The sequence below is a fragment of the Neltuma alba genome, unplaced genomic scaffold, assembly GCF_004799145.2.
Source record: "Neltuma alba isolate B1F8T4 unplaced genomic scaffold, ASM479914v2 tig00012871_pilon, whole genome shotgun sequence".
NCBI classification, from domain to species: domain Eukaryota; kingdom Viridiplantae; phylum Streptophyta; class Magnoliopsida; order Fabales; family Fabaceae; genus Neltuma; species Neltuma alba.
The window spans coordinates 18164-32519 of record NW_021637250.1 but is presented as its reverse complement, the minus strand read 5'-3'; the positions used below and the strand labels follow the sequence as shown (position 1 = coordinate 32519).

The window sequence follows — 14356 nt, the reverse complement described above, 5'->3', positions numbered from 1 at the left end:
ATATACACATTTATAAAATATCTAGTGAAATATGAATAAACTGTATGTTGGGTGAAAAGAAGATGTTGCAACTAAATGTTGTATTTAATCTAAACCGCGAGAAAACAGTTATTCTTACACGGATCATGCATCATGATCTAGTTATCATATTAGGTCAGGTCAGACACTGTGACTTTCTTACCGATTATTCACGTAGAAACATGATAACGATCATGAAGTGCCTGTTTGGGTCAGCGTTTGCTGGCCCAAACGTAGCTTATAATGACTTATAAGCTCAGTGAGAAATTGGGACCGTTTGGCTAAGCTTTACAACAATTGGGCTTCTGAATTTTTAAGCCCGTTGAACGTGCGATTGGGAGAAGCTGGAGAGGGGGAGCTTCTGGATTATGGAGAAGTGGCTTATGGACCGTTCTGACAAAGGAATATATTCCTTTTACTTTTCTCTCCATTCATGTGCGTTCTCCCTATTCCCCCGTGAGCAGAGTCCGGCTTCTTCAACCCGAGCCCCCACTTGCTCTGTCTTTGCTCGTCTCGACAAGAAGGTCCGTCCGTGGTCGCCTCCGAGAAGCTCCGTCGCTGGTGACCGTGAAATTTTAAAAACGCTACGTTAGAAAACAACGTCTCTGCTCCATCAAGCGCTCCTTTCTCTTTCTGTATTTTCCTTATCTTTCTGTGTATCTTCTTAGCAGCGATGACAACCCCATCTTCTGTCAAGTCTTCTGGTTGTGTTTCTATCATATGAGACATCACACAATTGCCGAAGTAGTTTTCAGAGATTGGAGGATCTAACCTGGTTCTGCAATCCACTACGAAACCCAGGAACACTTTAGTTTTCTTTTGTTCGGTCCTTTCCTTAGCTTTTGCGAAGCAGATCCATACGTAAGCAGCTGTAAGCACAAAGGTTGATGAAGTTTGAGGCTTTGAAAATGATGAATCTTCTCCTTCATCTTTCTCCTTGTGATTTTCCCATTTCTGCAATACCCTTTCCTTTATCTTGTCTAAATCTCCACGCTTGAGCTCGAACGTGGCTCGAGCTGAGTCTTCCACTTTCGGAGAGAACATGTCGGACAAAATCTTCAAGCTTGGCTTCTTCTGAGTTGGATCTAAACCTGACCACCCTTTGATGTATGCACCTTCAATGCCACATGGATCGACTATAACTTCCCTGTCTAAGGATGGTTGTAGTTCTTGAGGGAGCAAACCAGAAGAATCGTTCTCTGCTTCTGTTCGACAGAGATAAGCCCAGGCCTTCATGAACATAGACGATGATTTCCCATCTGAACAAGCATGGTGTACGCTGATTCCTATGCAAAATCCATCGTTGGGAAACAGAGTGATTTGCAGAGAAATAGCCGAAGCAAATGTATCAGAAGAATCCAACATGGGAACAAAAGCACGAGATTGCGAGGCGTCACGAGGGGATTTGTTTAAGACATGGTTGAAATCAGAATCAGAAACAGCTATGGTGAGAGAGACGGCATCTCCGGGAGTGTATTGAACGATGGGTTTGGGCGAGTCGGAGGGCCAAACGATGCTACCGGCGAGAGGAAGAAAGTGTTGCAGAGTGAGAGAGAGGGAGAGTTTGAGCTTTGGAACGATGGAATCGAAGAAGAAAGAAGGGTTTAAGTGAGGAGCCGAGAAGAAGAAGAGACGCTCGACAGGATGAAATCTGAGCCAAAGCAAGTCGAAGAAGGTGAGAGAGAAAGAGGATTTTGGTGAAGATGGTGGCGGAGCTATTCTACAGAGCTCGTGTATTTTCAGAGAGCTATTAGTTATGATTTTTTTGAAATTTTAAAATTTAATTCACTCATTAATTTGACTTCTTCATAATAAATTATTTTAATTTCATTGTATTATGTCAAATCATTTTTTATTATCATATTTCATTATTTATTAACACTTATACCAATTTTAGTCATTTTATAACCAAACTCACTTTTACTCAACTATAATCCAAACACCTTTTTACCAATCTCACTTCTGCAAATTAGCTTTTCTGAACTCCAATCCAAACACAATTTAGCTTATCCAATTTAGCTTTTACCAACTTCACTTCTCCATAAGCTACTTTTCCTATAAGCTGCTTTTTCAATCGCTCATCCAAACGGACCCGAAGTATCTAACGTCTCATTCCATCGAAAGTCTTGAGGGGGTGGCATGTATTTCGAGAATTCCCACTGCATACTCAGGTGATCTTGATCCTCGAAATGAAAACGTGAAAGAAGATATTTTTACTGCGCGGGACAAATAATTAATTTGGTGACAAATATTTTTAAACTTCTAAAGTTGTACAAACTTCTTGTTCATTTTTATTTTGTTATTTTGATAATGAAATGCAATGATAAATGAGAAAATTAAAATAAATGAGACATTATTTATTTATAAAAAATAAATGAGAAAATTAATCTTTTAATCCTTTATCTTTTCAACTCACTTAATCTCTCAAGTATAAAATTTTTACTCGCTTAAAACTTAATCTTTAAAATTTTGACTTCTGTCAAACCCAGTCCGTCAACATTAGACGATTTATATTTTTACCTATTATCATCAATAATTCATTTTCAAGTAAGCATTGAGTCATCCTAGTTGGCAAAAAACATTATGACTCAGCATCCATGTCCATCGTGAATCAGCACAGGAAAAAACACAAAAAATGAGGGGTCAGGGGGAGCAGATAACGAGATCGCGGTCGCCCGCTGCTTCTTCAGCTCACGTCAACAATGGCGGGAATCTGCCATTGGTGATTTCCAAACACTCGTGAAATGCAATTTCAAGGCCATATAAGGCCCGAAATTATTATTTTTTTCAAACATTCCTTCAAGCATCATTTGATTTAATAATTCAATCAAAGGAATTTGGCCCCAGAAAATGCACAGAAGCAAGGGTTCTTTCTAGACAGTTTGAAGCTTTGGTGTGTGAAAATAGTGTCATTTACGCAGTGTCCTCAAGGTCTAATATAGCAATAAGCATTGATTATTGAGAAGAAATAAGGTCTAAATAGATTTCAACCCCAATCTACGATCAAACTTGTTCGATCTGCAAATTTATGACTTCCTGACTTAAATCGATCCATATTAAACATATATTATATGTGGGGAAACAAGCCCACACCATGAATCTGTGGCTCAAAATGCTCGACACCCCCCCCCCAAAAAAAAAAACATATCCTTTCTCATACATCATTCCATTCACTGCTCTCAAACTTTCAGTCAGACAGCTGAAAATCGTAAGAACTCGTCTTCTCGGGCGGACGCAACACTGTCGTTTTGTAGGAGGCACTGACCAGAAATTATAATGCCGAGAATATGCAAAGTAGAGATTCTAAATGACAAATATTGTTACCGTTTAGTCCATATGGGCAAATTTACCCGAAAGACAAGGTGTCTCCATTTCCCTATATGATTGCCCAAGTTCAGTGCAGCAATTTCCAATGAACAAAGCTGCCACGCAGATTGCACGGACATATTCGAATTGAGACAAATACGAGTCACAAGGTAAAATTGGTTTGTGGATTTTTGTGTGTATTAATATGTTGATAGGCAAAGGAAAAGGGGTGATGATATTACTCAACGAAAAAATTTCATATGGTCTAACTTGCAGATGCGGTATGGCGACAACTTGGATCTCAAGGTATTTAAATGCAGTCCTAATTATAAAAACTCTCTCAACTAACCAGTAACGGCAAGTAAACTGTGGTGGGAGGGAAAAAATGCACATAAATATAATACCCCCGTCGTCCAGCTAATTTCCTCCCACCTATGATCAACTTGTCAAAAAATGCAAATGAGATGCAATAGAATCGAAACAGAAGGCAAAATTTGCGATTTACTTCACTGGGAAACACCTAGCCACTTAGAAAAGCTCTCAAATTCCGTGTAATCAGAATCAGACACCATGGTTTGATACCAAGCTTTTCCAGCAGCCTTTATAGCAGAAGCCTCCTCCTGATGATGATGCAAATGAAACCAGATTAAAACAATTTCCAATCTCAAGCATAGAGTAACAAGCAACAATATATATAATTAAAACGTGGGGGCAAAATGCATACTATCAACATCAACAAGGGCAACGCTATTACTTAATTTCTACTCTTCCGTACATATATATGAACCTATACACATTTACTATCCTCATTCTTCAGCATTTTCCACTGACAAACTAAAACAGACTGGTACATTGTCGATTGTACCACAACACAGTCACAAATTAAAATGCAAGAAATGAAACAACTTGCAGATACTTCCGTTCGAAATAACAATATTCTTTCACTTAAAAAAAAAAAAAGAATATTAGCAGCAGTGCATGCTGCCATTACTGTATTACATGAATTGGATGTGAAATAAGCTTATTCACGTCACACCAAATGTCTGGGATAAGACATGTAATCAAACTCTTACTTACAGAATGAGGATTGAAGCAAACATTTGAACTCAGAGAATAAGGATTGAAGCTAAACATGTGAACTTCTGAGCAAAATAAATATCATTATACGCAGGAGATGAAAACTGAGGATGCTCTTTAACAATACGACAGTGATAATTGCACAAAAATGAATTTCTTATCGAAAAACGCACCTTGGAAACAGACTTCCTCTTGTTATCAAGCTTTTCTTTCTTTGCTTTCACACGCTGCGCTTCAGCTAGAAGTGACATCCTCTTAGCGGTTTTGGCATATGGATTCAGTTTCAACATAGCATTGAGATTCTTGAGCGGGTTCTTCTTGAGTGGTGCCCGCTTGACTTCTTTCTTGATGGGCCTCACAACGGACTGAATCTCGTCAGAGTTGATGATCCTTGCCAAATCAGAATTAACCATCTTAGCTCTAGGAAGAAGGTACCCTTTCTTCTTCTCTGATGGCTTGTCGAATGATCCATAAATCGAATCGAGCTTCTCAAAAGCAGACTTAGTCCAAATAACAAACCTCCCAAGGTGACCACCAGGAGCCAATTTAAGAAGGTTCAATCTCTCCACATTCACGATCTCAACTCCAGGAATATTTCTAAAAGCTTTCACAGCCTTTGCGCCCTCAGTTCCATACACAATCAGAGGACCCTTGCGAGAGATGTATCGACGATTTCTCATTTTACCCTTCCCAGGACGGATTGCATGGCTGTCCTTTGCCTTCTCAGCGTCAGGAAAAGCACCGACCTTCTTGAGCACTTTGATGGCTTCCTTAGTTTTCTCAACACCTTCGGCAGAATCACTGACAACTAGAGGCATTTCAGGAACAGACTCAATTCTGTGCCCCCGGGCCATCACGAGGGATGGAATTGCAGAGGCAGCAATGGCTGAAACGACAGCGTATCTCTTCTGAATGACATTGATCTTACGGTGCCAGCGGCGCCAAATCTTAGTCGGAGCGAACATGCGTCCACCACGACACATATTACCAAAAGCTGCCTGACCGGCGCGGTGGGTACCACCACCCGGGACACGGGGGATACGGGACACTGCACGACCGGTACCCCATGATTCGGCAGAAGTCTGGTGACCAGCGCGCTTGCTGACAGCGTAGGGTTGCCGACTGTTCTTGGAGACGTTGGAGTGGACAAAGGTAACGATATCGGGTCGAATCGCCGCCTTCATAACATCGGGAAGCGGAACTGTCTGGGCTTCATCGGTGGCCATATCGCCCTCAAGGGCTTGTACACTGATGATGGGACGAGCTGCTGCGGCCATTGGTGGCGGGTTGGGGAAGGGAAGTGACGAGGAAGAAATGGCACACTAGGGTTTTGGGAAGACTCAACTGAGTTTTTCCGTGTTTATACGCACTCAAGGATGCAGCAGCTTAGAAATGGGTATCCACTCAGTTTTGGGTCTGTGCCCGTTCGGCAAAATCGGGCCCAGTACAACCGATTATTAAATACTACTCCTCCGATCCTTAATATAGGACTCAATTTTTGAGTTAGTTTTAGTCTTAAATATAAGACCCATTTTTCATATTTATCAATTTTTTTTAAATTACCCGGATACTCCCTCAACCATAATCAAATAGAAGAGGGAAAGGAGTATTAAGAAAGATGATTATGGTGTTTTAGGAAAAATGTGTCATTTTTATTAGAATTAACCAACTTACCTAACTTCCTTAATCTAATCAAATTAGTTAAATGGGTCTTATATTAAGGACCGGATGATTATTAAATAAAGGATGAATTACCAACGGGTTTGGATCTAACGAAAGGAGTTAGTCTCTCACAATGTGACGAATCAAAATTCAAATCCTCTCTAGAAGAGATGTCCACATTTAGGGTCTGACAATGCTTTAAATATGATTGTTTTCAATAGAATGATATCTATACTTTAGTTAAAAAAAAATACAGGGTGAATTAAAAAAGCGCAAGACAATTGGGGTTTGGTCTTGCCACTCGCTAGGATTTCATTTCATCATGCGTCCGCGCACGCTATAATTAACCGCTTTTGTATTTTTGACGGGAGAATCTCACAATCTTAAATACACGAGTCATGAATCAACGAAAGTGATGTTTTACTGTTATACCATCTTTAGTCCTTAATATAAGAGTTAATTTGACTTTTAATTTGTTTCCGAATATAAAATCTCAATCCATTTTATTTTTCACACTTATCCATTTTTTTAAAAATAATTCTTATAATAGTTGTACATGTTAAATATTTTATTAAATGTTAGTTATAGCTAATACACATGATTAATAAGAATATTCTAGAAAAGACAATACGTATTTATTACAAATAATTAATTTAACAAACTTTTTTAAATCAACTAATTTTTATGTTAAAGAGCCAGCGTAATATTTTCTATATGCATGTGCTACGTAATAATCAAAGACATCAGAGGTCAAAAATAAACAGATTTAGCTACGCCCAGTTTAAATTCTTACTTTTAGTTAACTTTTTAACTCATAAACCTGTTATATTATATTGTAAGTATTATCTGAAACATTTTATTTTATATTATTTAAAAGATTATAATATTATCATTACTTTAATATTATATTATTATTTTTTCAATATTAGGTTAACTGGTATAATTGAAACGCTTGTCAAGCAATTATTCTGTCCAGTTTCCACTGAGTTTCTCAATATCTCCCTTACAAAGTTCCATCATGCCTAACAAACATTCTTCGCGTCTCATAATCATGCCCAAGATGAATAGTGGCCCATACAAATGACTGGCAAGTGAGAAGAATGCTATAATACTTGAATAGTTTTTTTTTCCCTTTTTTTTTTGGTTAAAGAGGAAAAGATTGCTGTGATGAAATCACAAGCACAACAAAGTAAATGAATCGCCAGTAGTTATCGGGAAAAGGACAACAGCTCTCTTCATAATAAAACGCCTGCTCGATTCAAACTAACAAAGCTAATGAACGCGAAGAAAGCGACCGGCAAATGGAGGTGGGAAAAATCTGAAGACTGAACCATGGAACCAAGTATATAGGACTTTTCAAGTTCTTTTTACTTTTAAAATGCACTAGAACATCAAAAATATTTTATAACACGGACCTAAGGGTGAGCTGGAAGGGGCAACATCTCTAGTACAGCTACAAGAATCACATTCAATACTACGATCCTAACGGACCTTAGAATCAGCTGAATAATACTTCTGCTCTTTCAGCATTCCTTATGCATTCTCATGGCTGGGGTTACAAAGGTATACTGTCACATTTACAGGTTTCAGTTCACAGCGACACCAGGACACTTCCCTGCCTTGCTGGTGGCTGAGCAAATGGCATCATTCCATGCAGACTGGACCTCCTAACTGTGGAAGCAGACATTACAGATATAAATAGGTAAACGAAACAAAATCCAGAGCATGAGATCATAAAAAATGCATACCAATCAGCTAATTTCCAGTTGTTAAGCAGGTTGACATGATAGATCGCTTGGCGTTTCCTTTTTGGCAGCAATTCCTGCGGTAACTTCTGCTATCTTCGTACTGGCAGCATACGATGACAAAACATTCTCCTGAACAAGCCAATAAAATGGACAAGTCCACCTCAGATTCACAAATAAATCATGTAAAATTTTCATCTATGTTCAGTCGTAATCCAAGAACAACCATAAACAACGATAAAAATGATTTTTTTTCTCTTTTCTCATATATGACTTCCCCGCATCCCAAAAATAAAACTGGTTTGACTCAGTCGCTGCACAACCTACCAAAGGCGAAGCAGATGATAAGATTTTCATCTTAAATCAACCACAGCAAAGGATATCCACTGAAAATCATTATCTAGAGTGCAAAATATTGCGCTAACCAATCAAGATGGAATGATTTGTAGAAGGATATGATTCCAATATTTAGAATCGATATTGAAGCTTACAAAAGGCTCAAAATCAGGGCTAGACAAGTTGACAGTGAGGTTTCTCATCAACAACAAAACCTGCAGAAGACAACCAAATAAAATTACATACTTGTCAAACCATTGTCAGCTCAGAAATGAAAAATCAAAGCAAGTTCATACAATAACTGTGCCTGGGAATTTTATTTTGGATGGAATAGAATTGAGTGGCATGGCAAAAACGACTTTAGTCATTATTCGGAAGAAAATTTTCGGAGGGAATAAAATGGCAAGGAATGGCCTTTCAAGCAATTATTAGCCATCATAAATCCAATTTTTTCATGTCTCTCAAATCAGGGATCAAGGATAGAATGACAGGAAATAAATATTATACGACCTTCAATCCTTAATATAAGAGCTAGTTGACTGAGTTAAGTAGATTAATAAAGTTTCTTAAATTAGTTATTTGTAATAAATAAATGTTATTTTTCCTATCATACCCGTGCTAATGTGTATTAGCTAGAACTGTCATTTGATGGAATTTTTAACATGTGTAACTACTATAATGACTACTTTAAAAAAATGGAGAAACATGAGAGACAAAGGGATTGGGGTCTTATATTTAGGACTGAATTGAAAGTTAAATTAGTTCTTATATTAAAGATAATTATAAAAATAACCCCCCACCCAGTCAAACGAAAGCTTGATCTCATCCGTGGATATCAACCCCTCCCCTTTTTTTTCCACACACAAAAAATTGCACTGAAGAACTCCCTCTTCTTCAAGAAATTTGGAATCAACTCACTTGTCCAAGTTTCTCGCTCATAACTGGCACATTCATAAATTTATGAAAAGTTCTTTTAAATTATAAGAAGCTCATAGCTGGCTTCAAAATATGAAGCAATTATTTGACGTTTGAGGATGATACCAGGATCCAGAAGCCTTTTGGCTATATTTATATTTCATAACCTAGGAGTTTCTACAAGACTCGCGCACTGATTTACACCTTCTAAATTCTTCTATATTGTCTAATATTTTCAACATTTACGAGTTTGTTTACAATGTTGGACGGAGTTTCTACAGTGTTTTGAAGAATTCGTGCCTACAATGGTTTAGATTCATCACAAAATCATTCTTATTTGAAATCCTGTCGAAGAAAAAAGACAGATTTTCAAGCATGGCTGGTTCTGTCCTTTAATCCCAGCGTTCTATCTCAACTGGTCTATCAAAAGCCAAGAAGCTCAGCTCAAGTTCAAGATTCAAGTCTATGCCTCGTCATTAACCACCACCAGTTAAGAAAAGTGTTAAAATTCAGTAATTTGATGAAACTCACCATTGGCAAGGGCCATGCACCCTCACATACAGTCATTCTAAAAAATTCTGAGAGGTCAGGCTTGACCTAAATATTTCTTCTCCAAAACCTATAGGAGAAGGAAGAATGTACTAAAAGAAGCAGAGAAAGAGGCGCCTGATGTTACTTCTTTTTGATTAATACAAAACCCAAGCATACTTCCTGGTCAATTTTTTGTGTATCCTGTTCGACAGCAGCAGGGACCAACAATAAAATTCTAATAATTCTTTTGTCCAATAACAAAAAATTTAAATGATTATTGATTATCTCTAAAAGTTTTGATTTAAAAATAAAAGGTCCAGTACATGCAAACAAGAGATTATGAATAGATTTTTATGTAGAGTGTATAATTATTACTACCTTCTGTCCTAAACTACAAACTAGATCTTATATTTAGGACTACAGGTAGTTTTTTTTATAATTATTATTATTTTGGGTGAGATGTTCTTACAAAGTTATGACGTCCTATGAAAAAGTCAAAAAATTAGGAATTTATTTCACACTCTTCCATTTAAATTATCTCGAAAATGATAATATTGAGAAGAAATCATATCATTCTATTCTATTTTATAAGAACTCTCAAATGATGGTCAATTACAAACATCCTCTCACCTCATAAAACTTCTAAACAACGGAATGAAACATGAATTGTCAATCCACTCTATTTTGTTAATGGTTTGCCGCTCCATCCCATCCTAATCTGCCAAACACAACCTCAGTATCCTTTTCTTTTGGCCCCACTGTCCATTCTCTTTGTTGAAGACCCCCCCCCCGGGGGGGTGGATTATATAAGTTAGGAAGGAACGGGATTATTCTATCACAAGAGAAAGAATATGAGATGGCTGCCTTTTTGAGATTGCAATCTAAGTAGAAACGATAAGGTTACATCGCCTCCAAGATGGTATTTTGAGCAGCATTATAGACATAAATTAGCACCTCATGAACTCCAAAATATCTTAATCAAGCTTGAGCATTATAGTCAAGGGATCACCCGTCAGTTTTCCTAAGATGGATAACAGCAGCACCTAACATTAGATTTATGAAGTTGACATAATGCTTTGCTGTGCTGTAGAATCAAAAGCCACCACTAGTTTCCTCATCACTGTCTAATCGGCACCACCTTCACAGCATTCGTTTTTTTTTTTTTTTTTTTGGGGAGGGGGGGTGGGGGTGGACAAAATATGGGTATCTGAAATACAAATAGAAAGAAACATTTTTCGGTATAGGAATCGGTATCTAACAAATGGGTACATATTAAGCTTAAATGGGTGGTCTCATGTCCCATAATCATTCCCAAGGCTAACTAGATCTGCATGAGATTATAATGCCTAAAACATGGAAAGTAAATTTTAAGTGAGATGTTCCATTATATTGTGACTTGGAGATATCATGAAAATACAACCACTGCATCATTTAAGCAATCAATGTAGAGCGGGAAATAGTATCAACTTAATGACTTCGAGAACTTGTTTAGTTTAAGCAATGTCAAGCGAAATGTAAATTGCAATTCAAAACAAGAAAAAAGATGTCAAGATGCATTATAGTTCGGGTACCTAACCATGACTGGAAACAAGGTCCATATCCAGGAATCTAAAGTTAAATCAGGTGTGGGAATATATAACACTGGAATCTGATTAAACAGCCTAGTTTTACCCTCTAATTGCTTCCATCAATAAGAGAGGGTGATACACACTTATCAGAGGTGTTGCATCTCATCCAAGGATAGATATAAACGAACTCACAGTTTCAAAATTTATAGGATCCATTTCCTTCAGCTTCTGGACATGTCCTTTTGTATCTGGATCAAAAACACTTCCAATAAAGCCGTAAACCTCAGCAAAGTCCGGTAAACCTGTGATATATGGTCAACAGACCAATTATAACCAGCCAATAATAGTCAGTGAGGAAAAGAATGTAAAATAATAAAAAAATTATATGTGAAAGGATATTACCATGAAGCACTGGAGCTTGTTTTCCTTGCTTGGGCATCTCAGAACTTTGTAGCATTCTAGTAGAAGTTCCTACACCGCTGAGGCTGCTGTTGCTAATTCTTGATATCCCCTTTGATCCAATATCAGCTGAATCAGTAACGTCATATGCATAATAAGTAGTGGAAAGTTCCCTTTAATTCAGCCAATATATATTGTCAATGTCAAGGAAAAAACAAAAGAAATAATCAAGCATGCCTTCATTCCCATGAAGGGTGGTGATTTCATCCTGACATGGTATGTATCTGTTTGATCCAGCATTAATCGGCATTGAATTTTCATCCCATGTGGCATACCCAGGTGCAATAGTATTTGTTGAAGAAACGTAAGCCATGGATGCTGGCAATGGAACTAAGACTGACAACCCAAAAATAATGTCAGGGTTGTGAAAAATATTGTGCATTCAGGAATAGAATAATAGAATGTCACAATCGAAATAGGAGAATACCATTCTTTGGCGCCTTTTGAGGGTATGGATGAGCAGCTTTGCGCTTAGGTCGAGGAGGAGGCACGTGTGCAATTGTCCCGTTCTTCTGAACTTTTAAGAAGTATTTCTGGGCATGGCTTCGAATCTTGAAAAAAAATAAATAAATAAAATAGCAACAAGTGAGGCCTGAATGGAGCATGATAACGAAGAATCAGAGATGAAATGCTGTCTCCTGTCTTCTAACCTGAATAACTGTTTTTGAACCGACAAAATCTTCAATTTTCTTCCAATCTCTGTCAAATCTGAATTATCCAGCTATACGTCAGAAATTTAATTGCAAAGCTTATGTGACAAATAATTTCTCAAGAAAATTCAAATGAACCGCCCCGATGTAAAAGCTCTGAGGAGGGAAAAAATGGCGAGCTATCCGTTAAATCAGAATAGAACATAAACATTGACAAGTTGTATGTTTGGGGGGGGGGGTGGGAATGCCTGATAAGAAGCTAGCACAGTAACGATAGTTTTCTCGTTTAAATTTTATATTTTCTATCAATGTGAAACTTCCCTCAAACGAGCTCCGCGCCATCCTATCCCAGATCAGAAATGATCAACCCACAAAGCTTAGTACCTACTGGCTCTCCAAGAGGCAGAGAGGAATTCGAAATGGTAAGCAAATTTGCTCAGACTAAAAAGATTGATTGAATTGTGGAGACAGTCAAAGACTGGAAGACTTACGACGGAAAGACTGAAGATCAAGAAGGAAGATAAAGAACAATAAAAGCATTCTCGGCTTGATATAAAACAATCTAGAAATACTCAATTGGCACAGTAAGTAGAGAAGTTAGGTCAGATGAACACTCAAAAGGGGAACAAAGAGCGGAGAAGACATAATTGAGTGAAAATTAAAAGAAAAGAAGCATTGAAACTCACAGTTGAAGAGCTTCTAGAAACTTGTCATGCTCTTCCTCTGTCCAGCTTTCCCTCGATTTGGTAATGGTATAGGGCTTTCTCACCTTCTTGCTAGACCCGTCAGTGGGCGTCGAGGTCGCCATTGATTGAGAATTCGAAGTGGTGGAGTTCATGCTCAGAGCAGAGAGCAGATAAGCTCAAAAGTTAGAGAGAGAATGGTAAGAACTCGAATGTGGCGGGCTGGTCTGCCTAAATGAGTGGTTTTGCGTATATGCGCGATGCCCAACTTGAGGCCGGGAAAATGCTGTGGCCGCTTCCCAAAGATAACTACCACTTCCCCGATTTCCAAATCACGCGACGTCCCGTCACTGGGTTGAGGGAGCACTATAGTGCAGTCACCCCACCATATACACCCGCAGTGCGCCCGATATAAACCAACGTGAGCGAATAGGAGCGCAAGAGCGATGCCGTTGGGATAGACCGCGATATAGAGAATGGAACACAGGCCGTTGATGGTGGCCGATTTTTTGGAGCGTTGCAAAAATAATCAGGAAGGCTTAAAAGGCAGTGGGTCCCACCTAAGTTTGGTGATCACTACGTGGGCGTGTCTTTCGTCCACTAAATGGGAGGGACTAGATGGCCTACGTGTCAGTGATATAAGACCAATGCAGAACGCAACCCTTCTTGGAGGGGCAATTGAAGCTAGGTTGAGTTCGTTTGTCCAAAAAAACAAAAAAAAAGTGTTTTACCAGTTATTTTATCTGAATGACTTCATGTTAAAAACAATTATGGAGGGATAATATGTAAAAAATTGAATTTTCGATCTGTAGTAAAAATGAATTTGTTTTTTTTTCCTTGTGCTGTTATGGGAGAAATTAATCTCTATTGTCCATTAATTAAGAATATTCCTAATCTATCTAAGTCAGCTCAAACGAATATAAATCCGAATGGCACGTCCTTTGAGAGTAGTTGGGGAGTTCAATTTTTAACTTTTATATGTAACCAGCAAATAGCAACACCCCCTCATTGTTGCCCGACGTATACAGAATATATGAGAAATATGTTTTAAAGAATGTTGCTCCAAGACGTCGTGGGTACTATCTTTTTTCCTTCAATTCATCATCCTTGTATTATTGAGACAACTATTGCTACCAAATGATTCTAAAACACACGTGACCGTGGTGTTACTCAGCTGTGATGCGAGCTGATTTCTCTCTGATTATAAAAAGTCAAAGAAAAGCCGCGATGAAATGCTTCGAAAATATTAAACAAGAGGATTATGCAAAGAAATGTGTTTTTTTTTTTTTGCAATTCATTTTTGATCACCTGCTCTCTCGTCACGAGCTTTTTTTCTTCCCTGGTCTTTTGTTTTTTCCCTTCATTTTCTCTCCATCCAGATGGATAAAGGGAAGGGACACGTGACT

At 38.1% G+C, this 14356-nt stretch overlaps 3 protein-coding genes across 3 annotated transcripts; all 3 read right to left on the bottom strand.

Annotated features, from left to right (window-relative positions):
• Positions 1-399: 399 nt before the first annotated feature.
• Positions 400-3464, bottom strand: LOC114732059 (phenolic glucoside malonyltransferase 1-like). Its single transcript, XM_028919350.1, has 2 exons — positions 3343-3464; positions 400-1765 (listed from the first exon to the last, which is right to left on the bottom strand). The coding sequence occupies exons 1-2, from the start codon at positions 3462-3464 to the stop codon at positions 400-402; spliced, it is 1488 nt and encodes a 495-aa protein (XP_028775183.1).
• Positions 3465-3532: 68 nt separating this feature from the next.
• LOC114732084 (60S ribosomal protein L4) lies at positions 3533-5746 on the bottom strand. The gene is made up of 2 exons (XM_028919385.1): positions 4575-5746; positions 3533-3944 (listed from the first exon to the last, which is right to left on the bottom strand). The coding sequence occupies exons 1-2, from the start codon at positions 5676-5678 to the stop codon at positions 3831-3833; spliced, it is 1218 nt and encodes a 405-aa protein (XP_028775218.1). The 5' UTR covers positions 5679-5746; the 3' UTR covers positions 3533-3830.
• A 1632-nt stretch (positions 5747-7378) lies between these two features.
• On the bottom strand, positions 7379-13177 carry LOC114732085 (protein REVEILLE 8). The gene is made up of 9 exons (XM_028919386.1): positions 12954-13177; positions 12268-12325; positions 12045-12168; positions 11795-11953; positions 11561-11686; positions 11351-11460; positions 8300-8359; positions 7812-7940; positions 7379-7734 (listed from the first exon to the last, which is right to left on the bottom strand). Exons 1-8 carry the CDS (start codon positions 13103-13105, stop codon positions 7833-7835), a joined length of 897 nt encoding a protein of 298 aa, XP_028775219.1. The 5' UTR covers positions 13106-13177; the 3' UTR covers positions 7379-7734; positions 7812-7832.
• Between the last annotated feature and the right edge of the window lie 1179 nt (positions 13178-14356).

Coding starts and splice junctions, on each gene's coding strand:
- LOC114732059 (XM_028919350.1), bottom strand. CDS start 3,464: ATGTCCGTGCAATCTGCGTGGCAGCTTTGTTCATTGGAAATTGCTGCA. Junction 1,766..3,342: donor TTGCCCATATGGACTAAACG/GTAACAATATTT, acceptor CATAACTAATAG/CTCTCTGAAAATACACGAGC.
- LOC114732084 (XM_028919385.1), bottom strand. CDS start 5,678: ATGGCCGCAGCAGCTCGTCCCATCATCAGTGTACAAGCCCTTGAGGGC. Junction 3,945..4,574: donor AGAGGAAGTCTGTTTCCAAG/GTGCGTTTTTCG, acceptor CATCATCATCAG/GAGGAGGCTTCTGCTATAAA.
- LOC114732085 (XM_028919386.1), bottom strand. CDS start 13,105: ATGAACTCCACCACTTCGAATTCTCAATCAATGGCGACCTCGACGCCC. Junction 12,169..12,267: donor GTTCAAAAACAGTTATTCAG/GTTAGAAGACAG, acceptor TTTTTTTTCAAG/ATTCGAAGCCATGCCCAGAA. Junction 11,687..11,794: donor CACCCTTCATGGGAATGAAG/GCATGCTTGATT, acceptor TTACTGATTCAG/CTGATATTGGATCAAAGGGG.